This window comes from Harpegnathos saltator, unplaced genomic scaffold, assembly GCF_003227715.2.
Source record: "Harpegnathos saltator strain DR-91 unplaced genomic scaffold, Hsal_v8.6 scaffold844, whole genome shotgun sequence".
Lineage (NCBI taxonomy): Eukaryota > Metazoa > Arthropoda > Insecta > Hymenoptera > Formicidae > Harpegnathos > Harpegnathos saltator.
The window spans coordinates 1390648-1411086 of record NW_020230698.1 but is presented as its reverse complement, the minus strand read 5'-3'; the positions used below and the strand labels follow the sequence as shown (position 1 = coordinate 1411086).

General features: G+C 47.8%; 1 protein-coding gene across 5 annotated transcripts in view; it reads left to right on the top strand.

Moving 5' to 3' along the window:
- Oamb (Octopamine receptor in mushroom bodies) overlaps positions 1 to 20439 on the top strand; it is a 156455-nt gene that overhangs the window by 119307 nt on the left and 16709 nt on the right. For 3 of the 5 annotated variants that reach the window (XM_025307293.1, XM_025307296.1, XM_025307295.1), the window contains 2 exons: positions 12951 to 17577; positions 19354 to 20235. In XM_025307293.1, the coding sequence (XP_025163078.1) occupies positions 19975 to 20235 (261 nt within the window). In that variant the 5' untranslated portion in view covers positions 12951 to 17577; positions 19354 to 19974. Of the gene's footprint in view, positions 1 to 12950; positions 17578 to 18045; positions 20236 to 20439 lie in introns of those variants that run through there. The other 2 variants (XM_025307294.1, XM_011149206.3) reach the window with 2 other exon arrangements.

The following is a 20439-nucleotide window of genomic DNA, read 5'->3' as shown; positions in this document are numbered from 1 at the left end:
TCTGAAATTATCTTCTCCCGGCTTCGCTCTGAGATACTTTAATGGCCAGCTTGGTCCTCAGTATTCGTCCTGTGGCCGCATCCTGGGCCACATCCGACTCCATAAAATCCTGCATTATCGGTCACAACTTGTTCACCGACGCGGTGAATATTTACGTTACGAACAGCACTTTGAGATTATTTTCGGCGAGGTCGATCGAAAAGTGTTACACTTGTTAGCGGCTTTATTTGTGAGAAATTCACGATATTTCGGTTAATGAGAGGCGAAGCCGAAACGAATTTCAACGATCTGTCGGTGTACGACGAGTCTTTCAACATAAAATTATCACAAAGCGAAGAAGAGGCAGCGTTTTCGGCGTGCGATCGAGAACGCGACAAGAACAATGTTTCTTTTCTTTACTCACCGAAAGTGGATATCGCAAGTGGACGCTGAACTATTCCGGTGTATTCGCCATAAACGAGCGAAAAACGGATGTGGAAAGTCAGGAATTAATTAAAATTCGCAAGCAAAGTAATCATGACGTGCCAACGCGCGAGAAATCGCAGATTGAAAAAAAATTACAAACGCGACGAAAAGAATTACGATCGCGAAACAACGCGGACGAAATTCTACGCGAATTTCATGGGCACACGTGTGTGTGTGTGTGCGTATGTATGCACACGCGTGTATATATGCGGACAATATATACGATACGTGCATGCAAGAAATTAACACGTTGAATGCCACGGCGGTCGGCGGTCACCGACGCTGTGATACTCGCGCGTCTCGTTAATTCATGTACAAAGCACAACTAATTGCACGCAGTAAATTAGATGCATGGCCGACGGAGAGAGTCAATTAAACGCGATGGGAGGAGCACTCATGTCAGAAATTACGTTTATCTCCCTCTCCCACGGAACGATCACGGAGAAATCAACACGCGATATTCAACGCGTCAGCAAAAACGCCCAAAGTTTACTCGCAGCAAAACAAATCGACGGTTAAATTAACAAAAGTAAAGGCTCTATTGTAGCAATATATTCTTGAGATTAAATAGAGTAAAAAAGTCTAGTACCATTTTTTATTTCGACAAATGATCAGCGAGATATCGTAAGTTAAATATTGAAAAAGTTATCAAGTTTTCCTTAAATATCTTAAAAACTATTAGGTAAATAAAAAAATGTTTCAGACAAAAGTTGTTAAAATTAATTGGTAGAAAAAAAAGACATAATAAAAAAATTGGATTTTCTATTTAAAAAAATTAAGTTGACCTTCAACTGACCTTAAATACACGTTTCATGGTCAAACCAAGGACACCGTTGTATGTCTCCCTTTAAACCATACAACTTTTATTTAAAACATTTCTTCCTTCAACGCTTCGTTTCTGAGATATTTCGCATTATGAACTTAAATGGTCTACCCTATATATGCACGTTCATCTATCTATCTAACATCTTTATTTCGTGTGCATATTGTGTCATTAAAATTAATTCTCTTGCATATTGTATGTATGAGGAAATATGCATAAAACACAGTCACTGAGTACAGCGCAACTGAAAATAACACAACACTTATCTACAACGCGGCACCCATAGCACAATAATATCATCTCGTTTTTCTAAAAAATAATCATGACTATAATGTGTTGTTTAATTTTTGTCCTCGTGAAATTTTTTAATTTTTCAAAATTAAAGGGATAGGGGAGGAGATTGAAAATTTTGACACTTTTGAAAAATCTGAATATATCGTTGTAAACAGTATATAAGTACAGTATAAAGTAAACTTTTGTAGGAAATATTTTTTCATACATCTCGTACTTTAGAAGATATATTCGCAAGAAATGAAAATGTTAATTTTTTTTTAGGGGTTGTTTCACCCGCTGAACCTTGATATACGCCGAACAAAAAGATACGTGTCTAATAATTTTTGTTGCTTTACAACATATTCAAAGTCCGATTCATCAAAATCGGTGAGGGATAGTTTCCTTTCCTGTGAGACCTGAAACGAGAAAATAGCGCACTGCTGATTAGATTTGACGATCCGGCTTAGCCGATGAGCAAGTACGGCGAGAGCAAGTACGACTGAGTTAACCCTTTGCGATCGTAAACTTCGGCCGTTCTATCTTATCTTATGTATCTTAGCATTCGATCGCAGAGGGTCAGGAGAGAGGGGACAGGAAGTCGGTAAACTCACCTTCGAGCCGACCCTGCTTGGCCCGAACCGGATCCTCCGGTGCTTCATCCCGGCTTCCGTGGCGCCCAGCTGCGTGAGCTCGGATTCTGAAATGAAAAATTAATGTTTTTAATTACCAATACCGATGGAGAGTTCGATCGCGACGAATTGAGAGTGCAAGTGCTCGATGAGACATGTAAAAAAGAAAGAACACAAGCTGCAACTTTTATTACATATATTATAGTTTACGAGACATTTTCCGTACGACAAAGGCGAATCCGTTGTTAATTATATAAAATACCGCTAGGAGACATCTCGCATTTATAATACTGTAATTTTCAAGAAGAAATCCTAATAAATAAAACCCAAGCAGTGAAACAACGGAAAATTTTGAAAGGTTTCCACTTTATGCATTTATAGGTTTTAACAACGGGCTTGCTTTTGTCGTATCCTCTTTATTAAATTAAATAAAATTGACAAAATAAATAAAGAGCCAATAAGAACACTGTAACGGCCCATCTACATAGGTTGCAACACGCAACACGCTGATCGCAGGACGCAGAAATTAACGAATCGTAGTGCATCATTTTTCTCACATTTCACTGTAATTGATCAATTTCTGCGTCCTGTAATCTACGTTTTGCGTGTTGCGACCTATGTTGACGGGCCATAATATCGATACATTGTATCATAATTTATAAATTTTGATTGTGATATTTATCTTTCGCGCTACTGCGAAGACATACATTGTCCGGAGAGATTCCGAATTAACTCTGTTCGCTTTATATTCATATTAATATCCGCCCATTGTCGTCCGAACAGCAATAAATTATAATTTTTTAAATTAACTAAACTATAATTATCTTCAATAAATTACCATTAAAAACAAAAATCCTCTCCATCGTCGAAGAATAGGGCGGAGGTGGGGGGGGAGGGGAGTGTGAAAGATCTATGGACTTTTGATAATCGCACCGCTACCGCGAGTGATCCAACAATCAAAATATAATTTTAACTGGCCGATTATTATATTGGGTGTACAAATTAGTTCGGTCCGTTTTCAAAAGATGGCTCCGGCTGTTATGAATGGTTCATAGTGACTGCCGATTTTGGCGGTTTCAGAGAGGTTAGACATCTGCCAATAATATTCAGTTTATATCGCTTTGAGTTTCATACAAAAAACTTGCTTTTTACAGTGTTGAAAATGTCGAATTTTGTGTTAACCAAGCAGCATTTGCGGGAGGTTTTAATTTTCTGCTTTAATTGGAAGAAAAATGCAGCCGAAGCCCATCGAATGCTTGTTGAAGTTCATGGTGACGCTGCTCCAACTGATAAATCATATAGGGAATGGTTTCGACGTTTCAAGGATGGAGATTTCAGCGTCGAAGACAAGCCTCGCTCTGGATAGCCAAAAAAATTCGAGGACAAAGAATTAGAGGCATTACTCGAGAAAGATCAGAGTCAAACGCAAGAGGAGCTTGCAGAATCATTGGGAGTGACTCGACAAACCGTTTCCGTACAATTGAGAGACATGGGATTTATTCAAAAACAAGGAAATTGGGTGCCTTATGAACTGAAGCCTTATGAATTTGAAACGAGAAACGTTGAAAGGCGTTCTTCATGACAACGCTCGGCCTCATGTCGCAAAAGTCGTAAAAAAATATTTGGAAACACTCAGATGGGATGTTTCCACCGCACCCGCCGTATTCTCCGGACATTGCTCCTTCTGATTACTGGTTGTTCCGAAGGATGCAGCACGATTTGGCAGGTCACCGGTTCACTTCTTTCGCAGATATCGAAAATTGGCTCCAAACTTGGATCGCCTCAAAAGACGAGTCATTTTTTCGAGATGGAATTCGAAAATTGCCTGAGAAATGGGAGAAAGTAGTAGCCAGAGATGGAAAATACTTTAATTGATCTGTTCATTCATTTTGTTTTGAAATAAATACATCTTTTAACACAAGAAAAACGGACCGAACTAATTTGTACTCCCAATACGATTATAACGCGGTTGGATCGGAGTGTCGGGAATCTAAGAACGACGCGAGCTCGAGACAAAACAAACTCAGAACGACCCCGTCGTGCCGTAATTGCGCGCCCGCGCGAGCGCGATGAACAACCGTGGCGGCTGCGACGACGATTAAAGCGCGCGAACACCCCGGCACTATAGGCGTAATCGTGCCAATTAAATTATTCGTTAATTGGCCGGCCGATAACGCGCAATCGCCGCGTCGTCACGCGTCGGAAAGTCGTTCCGCGAATTCAGCCGTGGTTTATATCGTGTAATGCTATCTACGCTTAATACTCGCGCATAATACGCGCGGTAGTAACTGTATTATCGTCGTCTCTCTGATTTCGATAACACTGTCGCAGCTTTACCGCCCGATAATTGTACTAATGACAATAATGGCAGCTGTACAAGCGGCCGTTGCGATGCGGCGTTTGATGCGTTTCGTTAGATAACCGTGCGTAGCCGAGATTACCGGATGTAACTCGCGAGTAAAATTAACGCGTACAGCGCGTTGGGTCTCGTTAACGAGACTGGCTGTTTTCTCGTGCGAGAAGTCAGCCACGCTTCTCCTCGATCGCTGTGAGTTTTCGTAAAAATAACAAACAAATATTTTTCGCAACTTCAGAGTCGGTCAATTGATGCGAAATTTATTGACTTGGTAATGAGGCGATATTTATCAATATTTATTTATTTATCAATAATTTATATTTATCAATAATATTCAGGATGCAGAATATGCAGAATACACGTGGAAGATAAAAAGTATCGTATACAACGTCGTCGGTCCGAAGGGAAATTTGGCATATATGTTATTATATACGTTATTATGTGATCAATAAGAATTTTCGCGAAGTTAAGGATTCGCGAATCGATTGTCACAGACTATGGTTTTTTAATTTGATTGAAGCATACTTGGAGAGCCGTTCTATATCGTGCGAAAATAACAATAACTCGAGCGTTTCTTTTGTAGCACTTTTCCTTTTTGCTTTATATTCGTGCATAATCGCGCGGACGACCTTGTATGTCTTTCGCTTCGCAAGCCATAGAAAGAAGAGAAAAAGCACTCTTGGTCGAAGATGCGGGACTGATTTGCTGAATTTACCGACGCGAGATTAATTGCGACGGAGAGGATCGCGCCACGTTGTCGGAGCAATCCGCGCTCACGAAAACCGTAAAACCTTTTCAGACCCTCGTTTAGTTACGATTTAAGACGAAAACTTTCGCCACAGGCTTCTCTTCCTCCTTCCCGTCGTCTTCGTCGTCGTCCTTCTTTCACGTCATTTCTCGCCCAAGTTTACGCTCGAAATTAAATAAACGACGTTCGTGGGACGAGCGAATCTATTCCGCGTTGTGCCGAGGTCAAAGTCGGTGGCAGGCCCGAAGGGACTTGTCCCTTGCTTCGCGACCTGGCGGAAAGGAACTCGACGATATACCTAGGGACGCCTTAATTACGGTTAAGAAAAAGTTCCCACCCGTTCGCCGGGGAAAACGCCCGGGAAAGCAACTAGGCGCTGAGTCAAGTAGGTGTCATTACTTTGCTCGTAGTACCTTCAGCTTAATCGAAAATACAACGAAGAGAACTCATCGTAACATTTATATGGAAAAACATGTACATTTAACACGTTAACTGCATGCACGCATGATTTTGCGCAAACCTTTTCGTCACTCGACTCAAGTTTCAATCGCCAAATGTGCGGCGAAACAGCGCACTTCGCGACGCGTATCTTTGTCAGCTCGCTTCATCGGGTCTCCACCGACTGCATATTTAATTTCACATATATGCGCTTAATTACTTTTCATACATAAATTATAATCTAAATGTTCTTGTTATCGGCCTTTAAGTGTGAATATTTAAACTATCAGCATAGAATGTACGCGTTCATGTACATATATTCTATATTCAAAATTTAAATATTCAGATTAAATAGCGAGCTGCTATTATATTATATACTAATTATCACACCATGAAAGTCAATGTATTAAGTCAATGTATTTCAAATTAATTTTCAAATGAATTAAAATTAATAGCTCTCGACCGAACGACTCGCAGCTGCGGCGAGAGATCAAGAGCGAGCGAGTATTTTCAGGCCGCTCCGTAAGATATCCCGTTGTTTATCGGTGAGTAAAATGGCTGTATCGCGATTATTATTTCATGCACTGAATATACACGAGACGCAGTAAACAGCGAGAGAAAAGATTTACGCACCCTCGTATTAATCCGTTACCTCGTGCTGCTACATGGAGACGCTCTCGGAAATTCTCTCAAGCGCAGCGTTTCTCCTCCTTTTCCCCCGGCGCCCTTTCCCTTCGCGCAAGTATATTGAAATATACCGCGCACTCGCGAGCCGGCGCTGAGCTTCCGAGCTTTCTCGGAGAGGAGAGACGTTCTCGCGGAAAAGCGCGTCGCTCAGACGTCGATATCGATGTTTCCGGCGCGCTCGCGTCGCAGCCGAGATTTCGCGACGAGCGTCTCCCATCTGCTAATCGTAATCGAGTGTACTCTTTTCGCCCGCCGGCACGAACTTTTCCCAAGCGAGGAGGAAGCAGCAACGAGAGAGCGAATCGGCGAACCTGTGTGACCCTCTTCGATCGCAATATCGAGAAGCCGCGCGAAATTTATGCCGCGTCGAGAACCCCGCGAGGAGGCGAATTTTATGGAAAGATACGAAGGGAAATTTATATACCGGCGCCGGCACCGTGCGGAATGAATGTTACGGAAAGATATCGCCGGCGAAGCGAGCCGGCCGCTGCCAGCTTCCGGAAGCTTTTCTCCACTGCTGGATGTAGCAATCTAAAGTTTTCGGACTCGTTAAACGGTCTCGAAACGCGCCGTCGCGCGACTCCGACTCGGCCTCTGTGCGTCGCAGATGCCGATTAAAAGCCGATCGCGGATCGCGGAGAACGCGGCCTCGAATTAGCGCCAGAAGAAGCTCCCTCCCTCCCTCCCTCCCCCCCCCCCGAGAAGAGAAGCAGCTGATTTTGATTGTGAAAATTCGGTAGGTTTTTCGTCTCAACACGCTCACGCGACCGTGCATGTCGCGTCGCGGCTAAAGAGAACTCGTCAAGATTGCGAGGAGAAGTCAGCCGCCCGGAATCCTAACAAATCGCCTGTGTTACAAAGATTACAGAAGTGAAACATCGAATTAATTACTCTCGATTGTACGCCGAGTCGGATTCTCGTGAACGAAAAGCCCCGTCCGAGCTTTGTCGAAAAGCGCGCAATGTTCGCGAAATCGCAAACGCGAGAGCGAGACTGACATCGCGGGAAGCTCGCGGGAGATCTTTCCACGTTATTTCCAGACAGCTGATCACCCACCCATCTAAAGCAGATTGACTAAGGATATTTGAATTAAAATTATTTTTAGACGTTTGCGCGCGTAGAAATAACACACTCGAGTTGGATGAGAAAATTTCACTCGGTCCAGCGTTTTCGATTTTTCAAGAAGCTTCCTCCTTCTTCTCGGCGATTGATATACGACAGTCCAAAAAACTCCGCTCTCGGCGTCCGTTTAGCTCCGCCGTGGCCCGCACTCGCGAAAGGTTAACTACCCGCTTTATTTGGACAATTAATTCTTTGGAGACGTTTGCCGGCCGCAAAAACCCGAGGACGTGCGATCGCGATAGGTCAAGTCTATAGCGTCATGATACACGAGGGTCTCCCCTTCTCACTCATTGGATTTTTATTCCCGGTTATATATAGAGACGCTTCTTGACCCTCCGGACGGAAGCTTCGAGCTTCCGCAAACACAAGAGAACGGACGGGGGATCCGCGCTTTTGCAATATACACTAAAGACACGCCGTGCACGTGCATACAACCGTTCCCATTCGCGTGCGCAGCCTCGCATAAAGGGCCGTTCTTTTTACAAGCCGATGTACATGAATACACGATGAGAACATGTACTTACGCGACTGCGACCGTGTCCACCGAGGTTTCCGTAACACGTAGTCTCTCTCTCTCTCTCCTCTCTCTCTCTCTCTCTCTCTCTCTCTCTCTCTCTCTCTCTCTCTTCCCCTCTCTCTCGGAACACGGTGACACTTAAATTCGCACATGCTCGTGGGATTCAATTAAATTCAATTGCGGCCTGACGAATAATTGAAGATTCACAAAGCTATAATTATCACCCAAAAATAAAATATTCTATTTGTAAAGTGATTTCTCCCATAGTCTCATATTCTAAGCGAAGCCTTTTACAGAAAAAGGATTCCTCTTTCGATAAAGCGATTAAAGTGCACCATTCATCTAAAATTTATTAGATATTAATCTGTTTTCCTCTTATTTCAAGAGAATTTCTTCTTATATCTATTCATTTTTCTCTTATACGAAAAGGAATATGGTGATTTGAATGTCGGCTTCTTTTGTTCAGTTATGATCTACCTCCAGATATGAACGAAAAAATAATCATACGCTCATGGGTCAGAATATTTGGAACGCTTTTTGAAAAAGGTATGTGTGTTAATATAACATATAACGAAGATAATTTATCTGTATTTGGTCAAATACAGTTTAGAATCTATTGCAACAAGTTGAATAATATATTCTTTTCTTTTAACTATGTTTCATACAATTAGTTATGATGAACATCTTTGTAGCTGAAGTCCATAAGAGAACTGATTGAAAATTTATTTGTCATGATGATCTTATTTCATTCGTGCCTACTTATTGTAGAAAGGGAGCACGAAGTACACCTATATATATATTACTTTTCGCTATACATTATAATAATTTTTTCAAATTAACTAGTGTAACCAATAAGAATAAAATATAGTAAAAATAAATAATAATTCTCTTGAAAAAGGATTAAATATGTCTATGTATAAGAGGAAATTTATATTAAAATCAATCAGATTTGCATTATACGTATAACATAATTCCTCTAACTTTACGAATAATGTGTTTATAATATTTTCCTCTTAATTTTAGAGGAATCCTCTTGAGGCCACATATAAGAGTAAAATTTTTTAAAATTTAGATGATTCCGCTTGTTCTGAAATTATTTTTTTTTTTTATCAAACTGGAGTCTGCCAGGTGTTGAAGAATTACGAATGCCGACCAAAATTTCTCGCACAAGTATGCCCTTAATTTCGACAAGTCCATTGAACGTCAATGAAAATCGAAGACCTGGGGTAGACAAGAACTCAAATAGACTTTCGTGATTATCGTGACTTGAGACAATTGATAATGGAAAACTTATCATCTTTAATATTATTTTGTACACTTGTGTAAAAACGAACGCACTGCGTTAAGTTAATAATCGTAAAATCATAAAAGTCGTAAAAATAGTAAAAAAATAATCGTTACATTCTCATGACACGGAGATGAATTTATCAAAAGTTTGACCCGAGAGATTAAAGCTACATGACATTTCATTTCGAATAAAATTTGGTTACTTTTTTCTTATTTATTCCGTGTTCCTATTTCGGTATTCTGTGCGATCAATATGAGTGTCATACGAGCTACTCATAAAGGATGCAATCTTTATCGACTAACAGAATTGCCGCCAAATTTGCGCACATCTGTCTACCGGGATCGCGTAGATTTATTGTACTTTTATATAACAGATAAGGGTGTAACAAAACTATTCATTACGTTTCTGAATCTTCGCCGGATGCCTCACATGCCTCACTTCGGCTTCCATCATAATCGATTACACCGCGCAATCTCACCAGTAGGAGTTCTCAATCGTGACAGTTTGATGAGAACATTTTGCCTCACCGTATCTAAACTATTTTACAACCAACAACTTCACCTCTTCTCGCCGGTACTTGCATATTATCATTACGCGGTTAAACGCGTGCAGGAAATAATAATCTTGACTTGAGAGCGAGACGTCACGTCGTGCAGCGAAACGAGTTTGTACTTTCAGGAAACGAGACGGAGGAGCCGAGAGAAGAGAGAGAGAGAGTGAGAGAGAGAGAAAGAGAGCAGGGTTAGAGGGAGGAAGGGGCTAAGTAAGAAATAATTTATATACAGCCCTTTTCGTAGTGTTCAACGCTCGCGCGCGTTTACACGTGTACGGGAAACGAAAGTTAATTAATTAGACGGAGTGCTTTCGCCAGTTGCAAACTGGCTGCAGTTCACTGTATTTTGGCATAGCATTCACGTTTCACCGTTTAGTCTCGCGAACGTCACTCGTACAACGCAGTCTCTTTTGCCGTTGAAACCTCGTCTCGTCTTCGTACTTCCATCTTCCTGCCGTCGTTGACGTCGTCGTCGCTGTAGTCGTAGTTTCACGAATTCACGAACGCGTATCTCGTGAGCGAATAATGAGAGGACAAAACAGCCTGCCGTCGCGACGACGCGAATGATTACCGCCGGGTCCTTTTATTTGCTTATTTTTCGGTCTCTTTTCTCCGCCCTCTCTTTCATGTAATCCTGATAAATATGAGGAAGTATGAAAGCTCACCGGCGCGTCCCGGGCGCTGTAGCTGTAGCTCGTCGTTAGCCGGAATACACGCGCCGCTTTTGCCGTCACTCCTTCCGGCCGTCCAAATCCCGTGAATTTGAAAAATTCGATTCTCGACGGTGGTTTGCGTAAACACCGAGAGCCGCAGATTTTTCTGCCGGCCACCGCGTAATTGCGTTCGCGCCGCCTGTCGGTTCGCGTAAATTGTTTAAGCGCTACACTAAAGAAACACGAAGGAAGTGGAATTGTTTATTCGAACGTTAGCGCGAACGACGATGAAGAGAACATTGAGACAATAACGCGCGCTTAGACGAAGCGAATTTCACAGACGAGCAATTAGCGGAGGAGGTCGTGAATTAATGGCGAGATTTAATCTTACAGAGCACGAGCGTCGCTTTTGTACGGAGGTATTCTTTGATATGTTATTCCTAAAAGGAATGCGAGACAGCTTTCCGTTCGAAGCGCATGGCTGCGCGACTCTGAGATTCCGAGAGCGCGTTTAACGGAAATGAAATCTGCGGGCACAGAGGTACTTGTTGCTGCAACAAAGAAAGAAAGGGAGAAAGATACAACTGATGCAACATAATTAATATGAAATTAGATTTCGAATTTTGCCAATTTTCGTACGCACGTAGAAACGTATTCTCGCGATGCGACGTGTCCTTTTTCCGAACTAATCTCGATTTAAAAGTACGCAAATGAATTTTCTTGCGCGAATGAGAGGGAGAGGGAGGGACAGAGAGGACGTCGCATCTCCCACCTTCCCAATGAATTACGTCAAACGTTCCTATCGAGCGGCCGATTTACAGTTGGATGCACCAGCAGCAGCACTCAATTACAATTGGAAAAAGAAAGACCGATCAGTGGAGCTGTAACCTGCTTGCAAACGGGGCGAGACACTCGGTGGGGATGAAAGAGTAACATTACGCGTTGAACGAAATATATCGTTTTACCGGATTGAACTGCGTCGTCGGAGGAATATTACCCGACGTGTACGTTCGAGCGATCTTTCATACGGACGAAATTGCGAAGTATCAGTATTTAAGCAGTAGCGCAGTATGGAAATATATCCAACGTTCGTTTTTCACGAGAATAAAGCTAGACGCGCGATAATCGTGCGTGAATGAAAGGCCAAAGTCGCGGAAAAAATCGCGAGCGCGCGATTTTCCGACCATTCGCGTCGCGTTGCGAAATACCGCGTCCGTGACGCAGTATTTTTCTCTTCTTTTATTTCCACTCGCTCCCTTTTCCCTTCTCGCCGGCTCTTATCGCGTCCCCGAATATCTACGGATTTTGATCAGCCTCGGCGAAATTGCCGTGGGGTGCCGCCCGCGTTGCGTAAATCGCGATTTCCACGGAAGGAAATGCGCCCGTGAACGGCGCTGAATGGTAATAGACCGACGAACTTCATTTCCAGAAATCCCATATATTTCGTATCTGAGTGGCCGTTGTCGCCCATTCGCTTCCCCTTTTTTTGCCCGGTTCGCGCATGCCCATTCGTCCACGTTTAAAATTCCATCCTTTCCAGGTCTTTGAGCTAAATCCTTTATCGAGTTCGTGCGCGTCGCGTTTCGGTCTTCGTACATCCGATCCGTATCCGCGCAGCCCGCTGAAGCTCGCAGCCGTTGAAATTGTTTGAGAATTTCCCGCAAATTCGAAAGTCACGCGTAACAACGTAACAACATTGAAATTTCGCGCGACGCTCGATCGTGAGGGAAATACCGTCGCGACGAATCGAAGAGACCAAGAGAGAAAGAGGGAAAAGCATAGTTGTAGGGGAAAACAGATTAACAGAAGTTATACACGCAGACGGTAACTAACTATCGGTAATCCGATAACGAAATTTGTATCGCTCGACAAAAGTTCATTCCCTCTCCGTGTCGAATCTTCCGATCTCAATTAAACGATTTCCACTCGCGTACGCGGAATGCTAAGCGGAGGGGCGACTTGACGACTGTGCGCGGAATGCGGAGACAGAGCAAACGCTGAGAATTTTCAATTCCCCCCCCCCGGACAATTTTCTCAAAAACCGAGGCCTCCCGGCGAGCAGATTTAATTAGTCCGCGCGTTCCGCTGGATTTCAAAGGGAGTCGCTTACCCGCGACGCTCCGGCGTCCAGAGTCGCACAAAAGGGTTGAACGCGGTCTCACCCTCTTCACGCTGCGAGACATATTCCTCGTTAGGTATCAGCGCGAGAATAACGACGCGTAGAGCTGAAAGCGAGTGTCGCTCCCTCCCGTCGACGGTGCCATCGTCTCCCTTTTCTCGCTTCGCGCTCGTAAGCCCGTCTCCTCCCCATTTCTCGCTCGCAGTCGCAAGTCGCGCAAAGTCGACACGGCCCTCGCCACGATAACAACGAGGATTTTTCTCGTGCTTTCTTTTGCAGACGCTGCCGCACGGGGATGGAATGAACGCGAGGACGGGATAAGCCGCATGGGAAGCGCGTGCTCGTGGAATGTATCACTCGCGTCGCGAGAGGACCTTCTCCTCCTCCTCCTCCTTCTCACCCTCCGCCTCCTAGGAAAGCCGCTGTGCTCACGGCCAGTTCGATCGAAATAATGCGATCGAAGCGCATCAGGAGGCAGGCTCTCTTCAGGTTGCTCCGATACAGACAGTGCGCCAAGTGCCGGAAGATAACTTAGCGCAACGGGGAGTGCTCGGGCCGATAAGTCGGCGAAGGACGACCGACGGGAGAAACAGAGACAGAGAGACGGAGAGACAGAGAGACAGAGAGAGAGAGAGAGAGAGAGAGAGAGAGAGAGAGAGAGAGAGAGAGAAAGAGAGAGAGAGAGAGAAAGAACGACGAAAGTAGAGCACGAGAGGTGCGCGCGAGCAGCACGAGAGACTGATCGCGATCGAGCGCGAATCTCACCCCCACTGGCTGTGATTTTTATTCCTAGACACCGATTCTAGAGGCTCCCTCGATTCGCGTGCGAATCGTTAAGACTGATCACGTTTAGACTTTCTCACCGACGTCGCGCAGCATCGCGCCGAGCAGCCAGTGCGCTCAGGCCAACGTAATCGAACCGAAGGATCGCGATCGTCCTTCGCGTCCCCGATACTTCGTTTCTCCTTCTGCTCGTCTTCGCTCGTCTTCGACGACGTCAGCTGTACGCACACGCATCCAGAGACCACCGCATCGTCGACGATCCATCAGAGCTTCCCGTCGCAACAACGCCGACACCCCGTTATCGTCTCCCGTCTCGCATGCCCTTATTAGCGTGGCCGTAGGGCGCAAAGGTCGCAAAGGTCGCGCGACCGCGAGGATACCTCCCCTTGCTCGTGGGGAATCGACTCGGCGGGATGAGCACACGCCAGACACGGAAGCGCATCGTGTTCTAACGAGCGCAAGGACGACGGAACACGAGCCTCGTTAAACCGGAGGAACAACACACTCGCCGCGGCCGGTCGCGATTAGCTCGCCGAGGTGGAGCGCGCAGGTGCCGGTAAGGTCACGCGACTCGAAGTCTCCTCGACACCGATTCTTGATTGCTCGGCAGCGGAATTGTTCTATCCCTATCTCCCTCTGTCTCTCTCTCTCTCTCTCTCTCTCTTTCTCTTCCCCCCCCTCCTCTCTCTCTCTCTCAATCTCTATCTCGTGATCGCACTAGCGCAATAGAGCATCCCAGGATCTCGCGAGGGTGTTCGCGTTCGTGTCGCCGAGGTCGCTGAAAACTTGCTTCGTGCCAGACGAGGGAGACGTTATTTGGAGGCTTGCCGAGCTCCGACGAGAAGAATCGTGACACTGAAGAAGCGGGCTCGAGTGGCACTCGGATCGTCCCGATAGTTGGAGCGAGCCGAGCTGGTCCGCCCGGCGAAAAATTGTTTCGCCGCATCGGCAGAAAGAGGATCGGCCGGCTCGTTATAAGGCCATCCGGCGTCTTCGCGAGGGTACTCGCGGAACTTCGAGCTCCGTAATATCCGGCCTGCGGGGGGATAATAATAATAATAATTGAGGAAGAGTCACAATTAGAGAGCATTTTAAACGTTTGAATCGGAGAGGAGTGGAGAGAGGATCGACCGGCGGAAAAGTCGAAGAAGAGGCAATTAAGAAGCGGAGGAGCCGCCGAGGTGGCGGCGGCGGCGGCGGCGGCGGGCTGATTGGTCGAAATATGAAAAGGCGGAATTCGAGCGGATGAGTCAAGCCGGCTCGGCGCGTCGGGGAGATATATAAAAGGAAAGGCGAATTAGGTCGAAACCGGGATTTTCCGTCCGGGTGTTCTTGCGGAAATATACTTGCGGAAATATATATTCTACTCCGAGAGGAAACACGGCGAATTTTCGGCGACAACCGGCGCCGCAGTCGCGCCGGTAATTAGCGCGATTATATGGAAATCCAGTTGCAGCACCCGTGCATCGAGGGAGCATCCTCTCTTGCTGAAGGGGTTGAAAAGGTTGAAAGGGTTGAATTCGGCGTGACAGGGTAGACAGACGTCGGAGGTGTTCCGTCGACTCGACACCGAGTGTGTGCGAGGCGAGGGTGAGAATCTCCACGATAGAGGAATTAAGGCGCTCCGGAAATAATCGTATCGGGGAAACTCGCTCCGATCGTTTCCGCGATACGAAAGGGCCGATAAAAACGGGGAAAATTCTCGGCAATATTAGTGTCGCGCTTCGACGGTCTGACCGGCCGGATTTCCGGCACGCGGAAGAACGAACGGCCGTGACGACTTGGGATCGACTCATCGGGGATTCATTCGGCGCGTCGCGGAAGCCGAGGAATAAATCGCGACTCCGGTTGAAGGTGGATTGTTGGAAATTCATTTGGCATATCAGATTAGCGCGCGCAGCAGAAGGAGAGATCTCGGCGGGAGCACCGAGGGAGTAGTGAGGTCGCGGGGAATAATTGAAAATTCATGTAGCGAGCTCGTGTAAGTGGAAGTGCGGAGGAAAAGTAATCGGTTCGTCGGATATTAATCGACCGCTCGTCGAGGAAGGAAGGACAAAAAGAAGTAGGAAGGAGTGGAAATCGCGAGAAAAGGGAGAATTCGCAATTTCGGGAGACTCGGTCAGGCGAACGAGAGATTCGCGAGAACGTGAGTTGCGGGAAACGGCGGGACGGCGGGAGAACGTCTCGTTCAATCCGCAAGGAAAGGAGCGCAAGGAGAGAAGGAAGTACCGGAACTAAACGATTCCGACATCGTCGGTCATCGGGCTGGAGGAGATCAAATTTTGCGCACGCAGTTTCGCGCGGGAATAAACGAGCCAAGACACGAGCCCGGGAGATATCGAGACTCCTCGGCGGCAAATAAAACGCCCGCGCACGTACCTGCGTGCGAGGGAAAGAGCCGGCGAGCGGAATAAGGGAGGAGTGAGAGAAAGAGAAGGAGGTCGGTCGTTTCCATCGAGTGGCTCCGGAATTCCCGGTATTTTCGGTATATCGAAACTAGCCCTCCTACGGCGCGACGCAGCGCGGCTGTATTTTCGACGTGGCAACAATCGTACGATAAAGATCGCGGCCAACTGCGCCGAAAACTCAATTCCCGCCGTTCTAGGTGGGACGTGATCGTACTTGGAGGAAGTCGCCGAAAACGAAGACGGCCCGGCCATCGGCGCCGCCGCGACTGCTCCTCTCGCCCGGTCATACGAGGGTCAGGAGAGGCCACGTGAGAGGGTGAGAGAAGGTGCAGAGGAAGCGATTGCAATTTCCAGCCGGCCACGTAACAGTAAATTCATTGCGCCGGTAGCGTAATCCTGAGGGACGAGCGCGCGCGCGCGCGCGTAGGGCGTCCTGAATCGAGATTTCGAGACTTAAGACGGATACAAGCGCGAGTCCGAGCTCCGAGCCGCTCCGTTTGTTAAGGACAGCACGTATACACGCGGACTTGGTCGTTTCTCCAATCGCCGATACGATCCCGACGAGAACGAACGGCCGAGCGGGAACAAATGGAGGGACCATCCATTCGTGCCGAGGACCGCCGCATCTTCGTCCCGTTCGTATCCTTCCGCTGCGCCGCTCGACGCTGGGAAACGACGGAGTAAACTTCACCGCGAAGGGTGGTCAAGAGGACGAGAAACAGGGCGGGGGAGGAGGGTCCATTGACGAGGAGGACTTTCTCGCGGAGTAAAAGTTGGCTGGGTTTCACCGAAACGAGAATAACTTTGATCCTTTCTCTCTTGCAACAGCGTGGTGGACTTCCTCGCGTGGCTATCAATTATCGAACGACGAAACGCGAACTCGATTCGCACATCTTTTTAAATATTCGCGGTCGAGAAACCGCTTGCACGTGTTTATCGTATAACGGAGGTACTTTCGACGCTCAAAAAAAGGCGACAGACGGGGAATAAGGGATTTTCATCGGACGAAGGATCGTGTGAGGTATTCGACAGTGCGTGGGAGGCGGGCTCGTCTCGTGAAGCAGCCGAGTGAGCGACAGGGATCGCTCCGATATCGTTCGTACGTCACGAGAGGGTTGGAAAATTCAGACGGAGAAGCGGCTTTCATTCGTCGCGGCGGTTGCGATTCGCAATACTGTAATCTGCCCCGTGCGAGTCCGACAGCGTGCGTGTGTGTATGTGTGTGTGTGCGTGCGTGCGTGCGTGTGTGTGTGTATGTGTGTGTGTATTTAAATGTGAAAATCTCGTTTCTTCCCCCTCTGGCCCGACGACGTTCCGATAAGAAGATCGCGCGTCCTTAAGTAGCTGCAACGAGCACGCGAAAGCCGGGGAATTTATTCGACGAGAAGCGGGAGATCGAGAGCGTTCGGGGAAACTATAGCAGCCCATCCCCCTCATTATTACTCGGAGAGATAAGCAAAGAACGACGAAATTCCGCGGAGAAGAGTACGAATCTCATCGATTCCAAAAGAGTTTCTCTCACAGAGAAATTTCGCACATCTCTCTCCCTCTCTCCTTCTCTCTCTCTCTCTCTCTCTCTCTCTCTCTCTCGAACGAACGAACGAGCGAACGAGCGAACGAGCGAACGAACGAGGGTGAGATCGTGAAGCATCGTCAAGGCTTCGCGAAATCGTCGTCGATCTGTATACCAAGAAGAGGTCGCCCACGATTTTCCGGTAGGAAGCACCAAATCGCTTTTTAAACGAACGGAGAATCGAGAGAGAAGGCACTCTCTCTCTCTCTCTCTCTCTCTCTCTCTCTCACGGGTCTTCTTCGCTGCTCCTCAGTACGGCCAGCGGGAGAAAGAAAGAGACAGCGAGGAAAAGGAAAAATAAAATCCAACTTCGGAAGCGTACATCGTCCGATGACTGCTCCTAATAAAGGCGACGCCGCTTTCAATTTCGGGCAAAATAACGTCGGTCTTCCGGGCGAAAGGAGCGGCGGCGGGAGAGTTCTTCCGGATTCGATTTCGTAACGGGAGCAGCATCACCACGCGAGTGGACGAGGAGCCGAAGGGGTGACGGCGGCGACGACAGCATCAGCGGCGGTGGTGGCGATAGTGGTGGTGGTGGTGGTGGTGGTGGTGGTGGTGGTGGTGCTGGTTGTAACGGCAGCGCTGGTGGTTATAGCGGCGACGGTGGTGGTGATGGTGGCGGTGGTGGCAGCGGCGGTGGAGAGGTGGTAGTAGTGGGTCGGCCGGTACGCGATCGTCGTGGGTGGTGTGTGCGGGGGCGTGAATAGTGCAGCCGAGGCAATACAGAGCGGGGTCGAGCGTGCGGGGGTGAGTTAGGGAGCCGCGGATATCGATATATATTCGGCGGCGGGTGGAGAAACGAGGAGGTGAAACGAGAGACAGGGAAAGGGCGATTCGGCAGGGCACGCGCTACGCCGAATGCTACGTTTACATCGCAGGATACGTACGCCCGCGCTTCCTTCTTGGAAAAACGCTTGATGAAACTGCGCCGGTGGCCGAGCGGCGGCGCGAGCGGCACCACGAGGATTACGTTGGCGTGCGCGATTAAGGCTGACTTCATTCACGCAGCTTCCAGCGACGGCCGAATCTCTCCTGGATCCTCCGACTTCACGTGCGGAACGGTATCGAGGTATCGCGCGAGGTATAGCGTCGCGCTCTTCATCACCTTCGCGGTCCTCGCAGTGCTGCAGCGGGAGGAGAAAGCAAAATTGCCGGTACGAGAGGGAGGGGGAGGATTTGTTCGGCGAGAAGATCGAGGTAGCTTCGCTTCGGAGTTGCGAGAGCATCGACGCGGCAAGTGACTTGTCGTAGTCGAGTACTCGAATCGTCCTGGAAATTCGGCACATGCGGCAAGCGGACGCGGAGTAGAGAGGGAGAGAGAGAGAGAGAGAGAGAGAGAGAGAGAGGCTGTTTGCGGACAACATTAGACGACAGAAACTCTGAGACCCGAGCTTCCCTGAACTCGATACTCCCACAGCCTCGCGTCTAAAACAGCGTCGATTAAAGGCCGCCGAGTAACGTTAGACGATATCCAAGGTGCAAAGCGAACGACAGTGTTGTACTTTGTGAAACGGAGTGCTATCGATTATCCGGAACAACGTTCCGCGCGCTGTTCGCGACCGCGAAATTAAAGCGTCGGATTGACTAATGCACAGAGCGCCGTATCGGCTGCTATCGACACCGAGTGCTCGTACTCGACGGTCGCGCATTAACGAGCTCGGCCGACCGTGATCGCGGAAATATCAGCGATAATTCACGGTGATTGGACTTTAATTAGCGACCGCTAAAACCCGTGGCAAAAGTCGCAAATAGCCGGCGAGAAGAATAAACGAGATTTTCGAGAAATAAACCGGCGGAGTCGAGTGCGAGTAGGCAAGGCGAACGTGTCGAGTGAGCGAGATCGCGGCTGCGTGTGTCTCGTCTCGTGAACTCGAGAGCGCATTCTTTCCCCTCTTCTTCCGTTGTTTTTCTTCTTCAGACCACCGGTGTTTACCTCAAGGACGTTTCCGACACAACAACAATCTGCTGAGATCGCGCGCGCGATCCCAGGAAAAAAAAGACTTTGCAATCAAACTGGGAGCAGGCGGACAGCTAACATTAAGAATATAGATTAGACAAATTTTTAATCAATCATTCGTCGGTTAGCCGTGAGGAAGCCGAGCACTCCATGACGCGTCGCCATCGCGTCCCTCCGAGGACGAGAGCTTTATCGGCGGGGCAGCGGTAGATTAAATCACGAAGGAAAGTCCCGCTCCTCGGGAACGAGAACTCCAACAAACCACGAGCTTCTCCGAGTCCCAACCCCACGACTCGTCCTTCGGCCGAGCCGAAGGTCCTCGCGCGCCATTGTACTCGCCGTACGGTATTTCTCGCGGGAGAACCAGTGTCGATAAGTGACGACGAGTGTGTGCCATCAGACTTGTCGACGCGAAACCGCATGGAAGAACTTGGAGCCGCGCGTGATGGCGGTTCGAGATGTCCCGCGCGCTCCTTCGAGTTCCTCGCCGTCGGCCTCGTCGTCCTCGACATCGTACACGACATTCTCCGGAATTCCTCGACAGGATAGCATGGGCGCACCCGAGGACCGCGACAGTTAAATATGCGAGAACTGAACGCCACCGCATGCGCTGCTTTGTACGACGGCGTCGAGTGGTCAAGCGTGTGGAACCTGGTTACTCTAGTCGTCCTGGTGTTCGTGGCTGTCATGGTGATAGTCGGTAACGTCTTGGTCATACTGGCCGTCTGCTACACCAGCAAGCTGAGGAACGTGACGAATATGTTCATCGTCAGCCTGGCCGTGGCCGACCTCATGGTCGGCACCGCCGTCCTGCCATTCAGCGCTGCCTGGGAGGTTTTCAAGGTGAGCGTGTCCTTAATCGCGAATGTCTTTCACCCACTGTAACTTGTCCGCGATATTCTGCGGTGGCTGAAAGGTCGCACGAACTCTTCTCGCCCCGATGAGCTTTTAGGAACGCATCCGGTGTCCAATAACGGTGGGCAAATTTATCCTCGGGAAATTACTAAAAAACAAGTTCTCTCTCTTCTGTTGTACACGGATGCGTGT